The 12,513-nt window shown below is 45.5% G+C and overlaps 1 protein-coding gene across 1 annotated transcript in view; it reads left to right on the plus strand.

Moving 5' to 3' along the window:
- The window catches only part of MTOR (mechanistic target of rapamycin kinase), a 163,881-nt gene that overhangs the window by 2,111 nt on the left and 149,257 nt on the right, over positions 1–12,513 (plus strand). The window contains exons 2-6 of the mRNA XM_006145332.3: positions 1,537–1,712; positions 2,346–2,454; positions 3,056–3,288; positions 5,348–5,548; positions 6,818–6,952. Coding sequence (XP_006145394.1) covers positions 1,551–1,712; positions 2,346–2,454; positions 3,056–3,288; positions 5,348–5,548; positions 6,818–6,952 — 840 coding nt within the window. The 5' untranslated portion in view covers positions 1,537–1,550. The remainder of the gene's footprint in view (positions 1–1,536; positions 1,713–2,345; positions 2,455–3,055; positions 3,289–5,347; positions 5,549–6,817; positions 6,953–12,513) is intronic.

Here is a 12,513-nt window from a genome sequence, read left to right on the forward strand (position 1 = left end):
CCTGGGGGGTGATTTCTCGCTTTCTGTCTCTATGTCTCTCTCTGTCTGTCTGGTGAGCGAATGCGCCCTACAGTGAAAACCTCTCCAAAAAAAATGTAAAATGATGGGGACCAGCAGTTAGCATAATGGCTATGTCACTGGACTCCCATGTGGTCGACTGCAGTTCGAGTCTCGGACCTGGTGGCTTAAACTCATGCTGGGCACATGTGCGTGCCTGCCCAGGATCCCGAGAGGAGAATGGAAAAGGGATTGTGATGTGGCCATCCCTCCTTGCTTTCTAGCTCTCTCTCTTTTTCTGGTGAGCGTACATGCCCTATAGCAAAAACCTCCCCAAGAAAAAACAAAAAAACTGGTTGGCCATGTGGGAGTGTCCAAGGTCTTAGCACCGTGCAACCTGCTGGTCCCCATTGTCATTATTTTATTTTTTATTTTTTTGAAGTTGACCAGAGAGAGACAGAGAAAGAAGGAAAGTGAGAAAGTAAGCTGTCAGATCCAAGACTCGAACCATGGTCAGCCAAGTGGGAGTCCAGCTGCCTTAACTACCATAACACCTGCTGGCCCTTAGTCATTTTTAATTCTGTCCATCCTCTGTATTACTTAACACTGCCATATATATAATAGTAATAATTATGAATTCACTGTGTGCCCAGTGCTGTTTTAAATACCTTTTTTATTAACTATTTTTATTGCCAGAGGGCACGTGCACGTGCCAGAGAAGGACAGAGGGAATGGGGAAAGCATCCCCACAATGGGGCGTGGTCGCACAGCAGTCCCTTCTCCATTTATCCATCCTGTTGCACACATGCCCAGTATATTTTCAAAGCTGCCAGGGCCAAGATTTGAACTGCAGTTGGCCATGTGGGATCTGGCTCTTTTAACCTCTAGGCCATGGGCTGGCCCTGTTATAAATGCTTTTTTTTTTTTTTTTTTTAAGGGTATAAGGCGCATGTGCTCACCAGAAAGACAGAAAGTGAGACATCATCCCCAGGGGTGATGGCCACACTGCAATCCCTTCTCCTTCATTCTCTCAGGATCGTGGGAATGCATGAACATGCGCCCAGTGTGAGTCTAAGCCACTGGGTCTGGGACTCAAACCGCAGTCAACTCCATGAGAGTCCAGTGACATAGCCATTATACCAACTGCTGGTCCCTATAAATAATTATTTTTATTTAATTCATTTGTCATTATTATTTCTTAATTTGCTACAGGGCACAGAAAGATAAAGTGAGAAAGCAAGCTGCCAGATCCAGGACTCAAACCATGGTCAGCCATGTGGGAGTCCAGTGCCTTAACCACCATATCACCTGCTGGCCCTGTAGCCTATAATTTAACCCTCCTTGCTATGCTTTTAAACAGTAGTTGTTGTTGAATGAATCTATGCTTTCTATAAATTTCTGAGAGTCTATAAATTTCTCAGTAAGCTCTCCCAAAATTTTTATAATCCCCTGCCTGGCTTGGGCCAGGTTGAGATCTGTGATAACAAACAAATGTATGATTTGTTATCTGGAATATTAAAGAACGCTTCTCTCCAAAAGAACCTCAGGGCAAGATGCTTGGAACTGGACCTGCCGCCGCCACCGCAGCCACCACCACATCTAGCAATGTGAGCGTTCTGCAGCAGTTTGCCAGTGGCCTGAAGAGCCGAAATGAGGAGACCAGAGCCAAAGCTGCCAAGGAGCTCCAGCACTATGTCACCATGGAGCTTCGAGAGGTTGGGCTTTTGTGATTACGTCCACTCATGGGATATTTGGGCTAGATGTGCCACTACTGCTTTGCATTTCTTTTGATAGCTGAGTGAGGATTTGGAAGATATAGAGATTTCTGTTTTAGAAAGTCACCCAACTTCTCACGCCCACAGAACATACATGTTCCTTGCAGTGGTCACACTTTCCTGTGAAATTTCTTGCATCTGTGATCACATTTAGGAATCAATATAGATTTAACTGTTTCTTTTAATATTTTTTCTTTTTACCCCTACCATGTACCAGACCTTCATTTCCTTCTCTCTGATAACAGAGGTTGGGGTAGGGTTTAGAGAACTGGTAACTGGGGGTTTTCAAAAGAAAGAGCAGAATCTCATTCATCCTTGGCATCCTGGTACTGGGAAGAACCTAAGATAGGATGAGGTCTGCCTAGAGTAGATATTCAGTAAGTATCTGTTAAACACGGATGAATTATGAGTTCAGTTACTCTGTTTACAACTGTGAAAACGGGCAGTTGCAGCTTTTCTTCTTTTGTTTGAACTGTACTTGCTACCTTTCAGGTCCTAATCTTTAGATGCCTGCCACTACCACTGCTATCAGGGAAACACTAGAAATTGTTCTGAGTTCATCTTCCTTTGCAGATGAGTCAAGAGGAATCTACTCGCTTCTATGATCAGCTAAACCATCACATTTTTGAACTGGTTTCCAGCTCTGATGCCAATGAGAGGAAAGGTGGCATCTTGGCCATAGGTAAGGACAAAGTCTCTGGTAATAATAATAATAGCTAGGAATAAAGGTCTGCTTACTTTTGTGTCCCCTATAGTCCATATCTGCCACGTAACTAGATACTTAGTTCATATTTAGTTAATGAATTTTAAGGAGTCCGTGACTTTTTTATTTTTTTTTATTTTTAAGTTTTTGTACCATATGCTTACCAGAGAAAGACAAAGTCAGAAAGAGATACAGAGAGGGAAAATGAGAAGTGATACCCCACCTGGGGAATGGCCATATTGCAATCTCTTCTACATTCCTCACACGATTTGGGGCGTGCATGTACACAGGCTCCATGTGATCTTCAAGCCATTAGATCCAGAACTCAAACCGTGGTTGGCCATGTGGGAATCTAGCTGCCTTGACCACCGTGCCACCTGCTGGCCCTAGTCTAGTGTAGGTATTAATTCTAGTAGCAGTCCTGGGCAAAACAATGGTTTTTGATGTAGGAATTGCATCTCAGAACTGTTAAATGACTTTTCTAGAGCAAAACAACTTTCCAGAGCTGAGACTAGAGGCTATGCACTTTCCTGGTCAGCATGTGCCCCATCACTGCCTTTTGCCTTCCTCTCTTTTCCAGCCAGCCTCATAGGAGTGGAAGGTGGAAATGCCACCCGAATTGGCAGATTTGCGAACTATCTTCGGAACCTCCTCCCCTCTAATGACCCAGTTGTCATGGAAATGGCATCCAAGGCCATTGGACGCCTCGCCATGGCAGGGGACACTTTCACGGCTGAGTACGTGGAGTTTGAGGTGAAGCGAGCCCTGGAATGGCTGGGTGCTGACCGCAACGAAGGCCGGAGACACGCAGCTGTAAGTGCCTGCAGGGAGGAGCACAGGCCTGGGGAGGAGCGCAGCACACAGTGTCCTCAGGCCCCTATAAGACAAGGGGATGCCTCGAGCAAAGGCACTCTGCTTCTTGGTAGCCTTGGGCTCTGTCCCGAATCCATTTCTCTCTTTAGTCTGAATTCAATAATCAAAGAAGAAATAAAAAGTTCTCTTTTTACCATTACTTGAAAGGCAGTCTTAAGTGCAATGTATATTCTGACTTCTGCTCTTTTAGAATCAAAATTGCCTCCCAAGGAGAAAGCACCTCTCAGTCACAGGGGAGAGAAGGAGCCACAAGGCTAAGACAACTAAGCTATCTGCACAATCCCTTCGGTGTCTTTGTCAAAGTTTCTCTGCATATGCTGTGGGAGTACGGAAGTACTGGGATTAATATAGGAGCAGAGAGAATAGGCACCTTCCTGGCCCCTCATTAGAGGGTTGATCTTCCTTCTTCAGGCTTTTCCTGTTTATTTTTAAAACACTTGTTGATCAGTTGGTACCTAGCCGAAGCTTCCTCTTATTCAGTGGCTGTTGTGCATTTGGGGGGAGTGGTGACTTCTTATCCTCTTCTTCCTATGGTACATCTTTGCTGCTTTTCAAGACTTGTCCCTGAAAAGGGCTTGCTTAACGGGTTAGAATCTCAGGTTGTGAGATGGGATCTAGTCTGTCTTGAAGAGACAGAATCTAGGAATGTGTATAGTTGGAACCAGAAGCGTCAGTCAGGGGACACAGCAGCAGGAGAATGGACCATGATACCAAGAAAGGGGCACATACTTGCTACTCTTTGACCTGTCACTTGGGACAATGAAAAATATCTCATGACTCTTTTGACAACCCAATACTTATGAAATAAGCACTGTATTCCAGGCATAGTTCTAGAGTGTTGGTATAATGGTATCGTTGTTCTCACTTATCCATGAGGGAATTTTTAATTTTTTTTGGAGAGGTTTTTGCTATAGGGCACGTATGCTTACCGGAAAGACAGAGAGAGACAGAGAGACAGAAAGTGAGAAATCACCCCCACAGGGAGGTGAAGACACCACAATCCCTTCTCCTCCATTCTCCTCTTGGGATCTTGGGCACGCATGCACACGCGCCCGGTGTGAGTTTAAGCCACTGGGTCTGGGACTCGAACCATGGTCAACTACATGGGAGTCCAGCAACATAGCCATTATGCCAACTGCTGGTCCCGAGGGATATGTTCTAAGACCCCTAGTGGATGCCTGAAACTGAGAATAATACCAAACCCTACATGTACTATGTTTTCTCCTATACCTAGACATGTATACATTTCATTAACAAAGTTTAAAATTAGACATAGTAAGGAGGTTAACAACAATAACAGACAATAAAAAAATTATAAAAACATACTGTAATAAAAGTTATGTGAATGTGCTCTGTCTCTTTCACAGTACTTACTGTACAGTACCAAGGAGAACTGCAGCTGTGGAAAATAAACCATGGAAAAGGAGAGACTAGGGACCAGCAGTTAGCGTAATGGCTATGTCGCTGGAATCCCACGTAGTCGACCGCGGTTCGAGTCCCGGACCCGGTGGCTTAAACTCACACCGGGCGCGTGTGCGTGCGTGCCCAAGGTCCCAAGAGAAGAATGGAGGAGAAGGGATTGCGGTGTGGCCATCCTCCCGGGGGGTGATTTCTTGCTTTCTGTCTCTCTGTCTCTCTCTGTCTGGCGAGCACACGCACCCTATAGCAAAAACCTCTCTGAAAATAGGAAAAAAAGAAAAAGAAAAGGAGAGACTATATAAAGCTTGTCTACTCTGCCAGAACTTATGTTCACATAGCATTATAAGCATTATAAGCTTATAATGTTCATTATAAGTATTCTGTGTTTGTAAACAACCTAGGATAACGAACACTGAGGTGTTTGTTCAAATTTACTTTATTCCTCTGCCCCCAGAATTTCCTAGGTGGAAGGAAGAGTAAGTCTTTTCTTCCTATGTGTGGGCCCTAGGATAACGAGACTGTATTCCTGAGAGAACAAAACTCTGATACTGACAAGAGTTCTATTTGCCTTTTTTCTCAGGTCCTGGTTCTCCGTGAGCTGGCCATCAGTGTTCCCACCTTCTTCTTCCAGCAAGTGCAGCCCTTCTTTGACAACATTTTTGTGGCCGTGTGGGATCCCAAACAGGCCATTCGTGAGGGAGCTGTGGCTGCCCTTCGTGCCTGTCTAATTCTCACCACCCAGCGTGAGCCAAAGGAGATGCAGAAGCCTCAGTGGTACAGGGTGAGGAGATGACCCTATTCCAGCCCCAGCAGAGCACATTTGCATAGGGCATTCCCTGGCCCAAGGGCGGCAACAGACCTCTGGCCATGGAGCAAGTATTGCATTTATTTTGGTCTGAAATGATTGTTTTATGCTCACTATGAATCAGTAACTACTTTATTGCATTTCTTTAAAGCCCAATTCCATTGGGAACCAGCAGTTAGCGTAATGGCTATGTCGCTGGACTCCCACGTATTTGACCGCGGTTCGCGTCCCGGACCCGGTGGCTTAAAACTCATGCCAGGTGCGTGTGTGTGTGTGCCCAAGATCCCGAGAGGAGAATGGAGGAGAAGGGATTGTGGCGTGGCCATCCCCCCTGGGGGGTGATTTCTCACTTTCTGTCTCTATGTCTCTCCCTGTATGGCGAGCGCACGCGCCTTACAGTGAAAACCTCTCAAAAAAAAAAAAAAGCCAACTTCTATTGATGCCACACCTTTATTCAGAATGAAAATATTCCAGTTAAGCTGACTCGGTGCCTGCTTCTCAGTTATAAGACGTCTCATTTCAGACATGTTAAAAAAATAAGGAAATATTAGTGTCTCTGAATCAGTGACATCTGGCTGATGCTAATTTAGAAAGTGCCAGTTCTCTCGGCTCTGGTATCTCGAGTCCTGTGCTGATTACTGCTGCCAGGGCATCTTACTAACGAGCCTTATATTACCAAAAGAGCTCTGAACGTGGGTTTGACAGACTTGGGCTCCAGTCTTCCCTCTGATGTGTGAGCTTGGACAAGTCCATTTTTTAAGCCGTTTTTAGCTATCAAATAAGGATGATGGGAACCGGCAGTTAGCGTAATGGCTATGTCGCTGGACTCCCACGTAGTTGACCGCAGTTCGCGTCCCGGACCCGGTGGCTTAGAACTCATGCTGGGCACGTTTGCGTGCGTGCCCAAGATCCTGAGAGGAGAATGGAGGAGAAGGGATTGCGGTGTGACCATCCCCCCTGGTGGGTGATTTCTCGCTTTCTGTCTCTATGTCTCTCTTTGTCTGTCTGGTGAGCGCACGCACCTATAGCAAAAACCTCTCAAAAAAAGAAAAAAAAAAAAGGATGATAATGGTATCTTCTTCGATGACCTGTTAAGAGAATTGAAGTTAAATGAGAGTGTGATAAGATCGTATTGTTGATGATACTAGCACAAGGCACTGAGCAGGCATGGTAACATCTGAGAACCCCAGATGGATAGGGTGGGCCTATGTTCTTTCTCTCTTTGGACACTGTGTCTCTACATAGCACACGTTTGAAGAAGCAGAAAAAGGGTTTGATGAGACGTTGGCCAAAGAGAAGGGCATGAATCGGGATGATCGGATCCATGGAGCCTTGCTGATCCTCAACGAGCTGGTCCGAATCAGCAGCATGGAAGGAGAGGTGAGAAGCTCTGTGCGAGGGGATTCTAGGCTTCTCATGTGCCATTCTGTAAGATGGGCAAGGAGAGGTCCTTGTGTCATGGAGCTGACATTTTGTAGGGGGAAACAGACAATAAACAAGAAAACCAGATAGTTTCCGATAGCAACAAGTCCTATGAAGGAAATAAAAAAAAAGAAATAGGATAGAGGGTGTTAGTAGCAGGAAGTGAACACAGCATCTGTCATTTGAATGTGACATGTACATGAAGGAGCTGCCTATGTTTCAGGCAGAGGCCCTGGGAAGAGAGAGAGTTTGACAAGTTGATGAAACAACTTATACCTTGTATAAAGGAGAGAGAGGGAGGACCAAATTAATTGGCCTGACAGTTCATGGTAAGCATTAGCTTTTAGTCTAATTATAGGGGCAGACATTGGAGGTGTGCACATGGGAATGATGTGATATCATGCATTCCTGACATCACTGGCTGCTTATTGGGGGGAAATGTGCAGAGGGGCAGGAATGAAAGCAGAGAGACCTGCAGTTAGGAGGTGTGCTAGCTCAAGATGAGCTTAAAACTACAAGGGTTTTATTAAGGCAGTAGCTTGTGAGAGAAAATGGGGAGGGACCAGCAGTTGGCGTAATGGCTGTCTCTGGACTCTCATGTAGTCGACTGTGGTTCAAGTCCTGGACCCGATGACTTAAACTCACGCCAGGTGCATGTGCGTGCGCGCCCAAGATTCCAAGAGGAGAATGGAGAAGGGATTGCCGTGTGGCCATCCCTTGTTGGGGGGTTTCTTGCTTTCTGTCTCTCTCTGTCTTTCTGGTGAGTGCACACGCCCTATGGCAAAAGCCTCTCCAAAACAAAAAAGGAAAAGAAAAGAAAATGGGGAAGGGGCTGGGAGAGGCTAGAAGAGACTGCCATGTGCATCTGTCTGTGAGTAAACAATAGAGGGAAGAGCAATCAGATGAAATCTCCCTAGTCTACCATGCAAGGCCTTTGTGGAGTCCTTAAGCCAAAGTCGGCCCGGCCCTCAGAGGAGGTCCTTGTGCCCCAGGAGCAGACTTGTCTCAACACCTGTACTATGCTCTGTCATTGACTGGAAACAGTCTGTGGAAAGCATGACTTAGTAGACGTGATATGTTCAAGAGCAGCAGCCAGGGCCCTTGGTCAGTTATGCTCCTCATAGGTGGAGGACACATTCTCACGGCTGCCACGGGAAGCTATTATAATAGTCTGGGTAAATGAGATCGTGGCTTCTGCTAGGAATGGTGGTACAGACCCTGAGAAGTAGATTGAGGGCGTATTTGGGAGGTAGAGCTCCATCTTTGAGACATGGAAGCTTGTTGGTGTGGAATTTCATGTCAGGCCCTACCGAATTTCATGGTTTGCTAACTCATTCGGTATTGTTTCTTTTTCTTTTTTACTTTTTATTTATTTATTTATTTTTTTGTGAGGTTTTTACTATAAGGCACGTGTACTCACCAGAAAAAAACAGAAAGATAGAAAGTGAGAAATCACCCCCCAGGGGGGATGGTCACACCGCAATCCCTTCTCCTCCATTCTCCTCTCATGAGCTTGGGCACGCATGCACACGCGCCCGGCATGAGTTTAAGCCACCAGGTTCGGGACTCGAATCATGGTCAACTATGTGGGAGTCCAGAGACAGCCATTATGCCAACTGCTAGTCCCTCAATAGTTTTTATTTTAAGTTTTTGCATAGAGTACATATACTCACCAGAGACAGATAGAGAGACATTGACAGGGAAAGTGAAAAATCACCCCTAGGGAGGATGGCCATGCCACAGTCCCTTCTCCTCCATTCTCCTCCTGGGATTTTGGGCACACATGCACTCACAACCAGTGTGATTTTCAAGCTGCCAGGTCTGGGACTTGAATTATAGTCAGCCACGTGGGAGTCCAGCGCCTAAATCACTATGTCACCTGCTGGCCCCTCATTCAACAAATACTAATTGAGCATCTAGCATCCAGCTACTCTATGTCCTAAGAACTAGAATAATGCAACAGTGAACAAAACAGATTATATTTTACCTGGGAAGATAGACAATATACAAATAAGTGCTATGGAGAAAAGTAGGGCAGGAATAGGAATATAGGATGCTAGGATGGATTAAAGATTACGTTTTAAAATATATAGTGATGTTTGAGCACGGTCAGGAAGGTGGTAAGGAAAATAGCCATACAGATATCTGGGAAGAGCATTCCAGGCAGCTGGTTCAGCAAGTATCAAGGTCCTGTGGCACAAACACACTAGTCTATTTGGAAAGCAGCAAGAATGCCCCTGTGGCTGAGCAGAGTAAGCAGGAGAGAGGGAGTGGGGTTGGAGCAATATCCAGGGCAGGGAGAGGGCTCATCACATAGGACCTCAGAGGCCCCTGTGCAAACTTTGTGAAGCAAGAAACTATTAGTGGGTTTTGGGCCGTGGAGTGACATTTGACACATTTCAAAAGGATCTCTCTGGCCACTGTATTGAGAATCGATTGTCACAGAGCCAAGGGCTGAAACCAGGAATCCAGTTAGGAAGGAACTGCAGCAATCTTAGCCGGGGATTTTTGCAGCTTGGACCACTGTGAGAGCTGTGAAGGTGTAAGAAACAACTGGATTCTGATCTGGAGGTACATGGGGAGAAAGAAGAGTCAAAGTGTTTGGCCCGAGCAACTGGAAGGATGGAGTTGCATCTACTGAAGAGGGAAGAATGAGATGAGAGCAGCAAGTTTGGGGGAGGTCAGCAATGAGATTTAAACCTACTAAATTTGAGATGCCTCTTGGCTAAGTGAGTGGATATACTGAGTGGCTCTCAGGAGAGATGTAGGCACGAGATACGTACTTGGGAACTGTGGGAATTGTCAGTGTAGAGGTGATATTTCAAGTCACGGATCTGGGTGGTTGGGGAAGAGATGGATTTGTGAACCTGAGGTTAAGAGATGAAGAGGAGCCAGTGGAGATTATGAAGGAGCAACCAGGTGGGGGAGGGTGGTCAACTATGTGGGAGTCCAGAGACAGCCATTATGCCAACTGCTAGTCCCTCAATAGTTTTTATTTTAAGTTTTTGCATAGAGTACATATACTCACCAGAGACAGATAGAGAGACATTGACAGGGAAAGTGAAAAATCACCCCTAGGGAGGATGGCCATGCCACAGTCCTTCTCCTCCATTCTCCTCCTGGGATTTTGGGCACACATGCACTCACAACCAGTGTGATTTTCAAGCTGCCAGGTCTGGGACTTGAATTATAGTCAGCCACGTGGGAGTCCAGCGCCTAAATCACTATGTCACCTGCTGGCCCCTCATTCAACAAATACTAATTGAGCATCTAGCATCCAGCTACTCTATGTCCTAAGAACTAGAATAATGCAACAGTGAACAAAACAGATTATATTTTACCTGGGAAGATAGACAGTATACAAATAAGTGCTATGGAGAAAAGTAGGGCAGGAATAGGAATATAGGATGCTAGGATGGATTAAAGATTACGTTTTAAAATATATAGTGATGTTTGAGCACGGTCAGGAAGGTGGTAAGGAAAATAGCCATACAGATATCTGGGAAGAGCATTCCAGGCAGCTGGTTCAGCAAGTATCAAGGTCCTGTGGCACAAACACACTAGTCTATTTGGAAAGCAGCAAGAATGCCCCTGTGGCTGAGCAGAGTAAGCAGGAGAGAGGGAGTGGGGTTGGAGCAATATCCAGGGCAGGGAGAGGGCTCATCACATAGGACCTCAGAGGCCCCTGTGCAAACTTTGTGAAGCAAGAAACTATTAGTGGGTTTTGGGCCGTGGAGTGACATTTGACACATTTCAAAAGGATCTCTCTGGCCACTGTATTGAGAATCGATTGTCACAGAGCCAAGGGCTGAAACCAGGAATCCAGTTAGGAAGGAACTGCAGCAATCTTAGCCGGGGATTTTTGCAGCTTGGACCACTGTGAGAGCTGTGAAGGTGTAAGAAACAACTGGATTCTGATCTGGAGGTACATGGGGAGAAAGAAGAGTCAAAGTGTTTGGCCCGAGCAACTGGAAGGATGGAGTTGCATCTACTGAAGAGGGAAGAATGAGATGAGAGCAGCAAGTTTGGGGGAGGTCAGCAATGAGATTTAAACCTACTAAATTTGAGATGCCTCTTGGCTAAGTGAGTGGATATACTGAGTGGCTCTCAGGAGAGATGTAGGCACGAGATACGTACTTGGGAACTGTGGGAATTGTCAGTGTAGAGGTGATATTTCAAGTCACGGATCTGGGTGGTTGGGGAAGAGATGGATTTGTGAACCTGAGGTTAAGAGATGAAGAGGAGCCAGTGGAGATTATGAAGGAGCAACCAGGTGGGGGAGGGGGGGAGGAAGAGAACTAAGAATTTGGGGTCCGAGAAGCCAAGTAAAGAAAGGATTTCAAAGAGGAGAAAACATCCATTGGATCAAATGCTGTAGATGAGTCAGTTAAGATGAGGACTGAGAATTGACATTGAACTTAGCAACATGAGTCCTTGGTGGCCTAGCAGTAGTACATCCTGATTGACACTACTCAGCAGGCTGAGGCCATTTGGGAGACCTAGGTTCGAGTCCAGGCCCTTTAAAGTCTGGCATAGTGGTGCACATCTGTAGTACCAGCTATTTGGAAGACTGAGCAGGAGGATTATGGCAGTGAAATCTTGTAAAAATTAATTAATTAAAAAATGTTTTAAATGAGTCACCGGTGGGGCCAGCAGGTGTCATAGTGGTTAAGGCTCTGGGCTCCTACGTGGCCAACCACAGTTGAGTCCCAGACCTGTGACTTGAAACTCATGCCAGGTATGAGTGCATGCATGCCCAAAAATTCTGAAAGGAGAATGGAGGAGAAAATTGCAGAGTGGGGGTATGATCTCTCACTTTCCTTCTCTCTGGGGAGTACACATGCCCTATGACCAAAAAAAAAAAAAAAAAACCTCTAAAAAAAATGAATATTGGTGACTTTGTCAAGAACACTGGGCAAGATTTAAAAAAGAGAGAGAGAAAGAAGGAAAATATCAAGAAAAGCTTGCAAGTTTGGAAATCACTTTATATCCTTGCATTTGGACCGTTGGAGAATTAAGTTATTAGGCAGCCCTCTGAAAAGGATAGACATGATTTCTCAGGCAGTAAATTTACAGCATGCCTCCTGTGGATTTTTCGGATGCTGAGAAAATTACTTGCCCAAGTTTTTACCTACGTTTCTGGGGAGAAGACAGCAACCAGAATATCCTTAACAGGCTCCCGGCATGATGCTGCCCCTCACCTTTGTAAGAGGCTTCAGTACTGTGATCTCAGGTCTGTAACCACAGCTCTTTACAAGCAGCCTTCCCAAACCAAGTGGGGAGTACTGGGAGGTAGGAGCCCTTGGCAGCCAGCTCCCTGCTGCTTCTGCATCTTTCAGTAGGGGTGCTCTTCTGCCTAAATTAGAATAAATGCAGGTTCTCAGCAAGGTTCTGGGGAAACTGTAATCCTGAAATAGTTGTATTTCAGAATTTGGCAAATATATTGTTCCATAGACTACAGTACCCAGGAGAAATGCCACTCATAAGTAAGGGTGATTCTTTTTTTTTTTTTTTTTTTT

The sequence above is a fragment of the Tupaia chinensis genome, unplaced genomic scaffold (assembly GCF_000334495.1).
Source record: "Tupaia chinensis unplaced genomic scaffold, TupChi_1.0 Scaffold000146_1, whole genome shotgun sequence".
Taxonomy (NCBI): domain Eukaryota; kingdom Metazoa; phylum Chordata; class Mammalia; order Scandentia; family Tupaiidae; genus Tupaia; species Tupaia belangeri.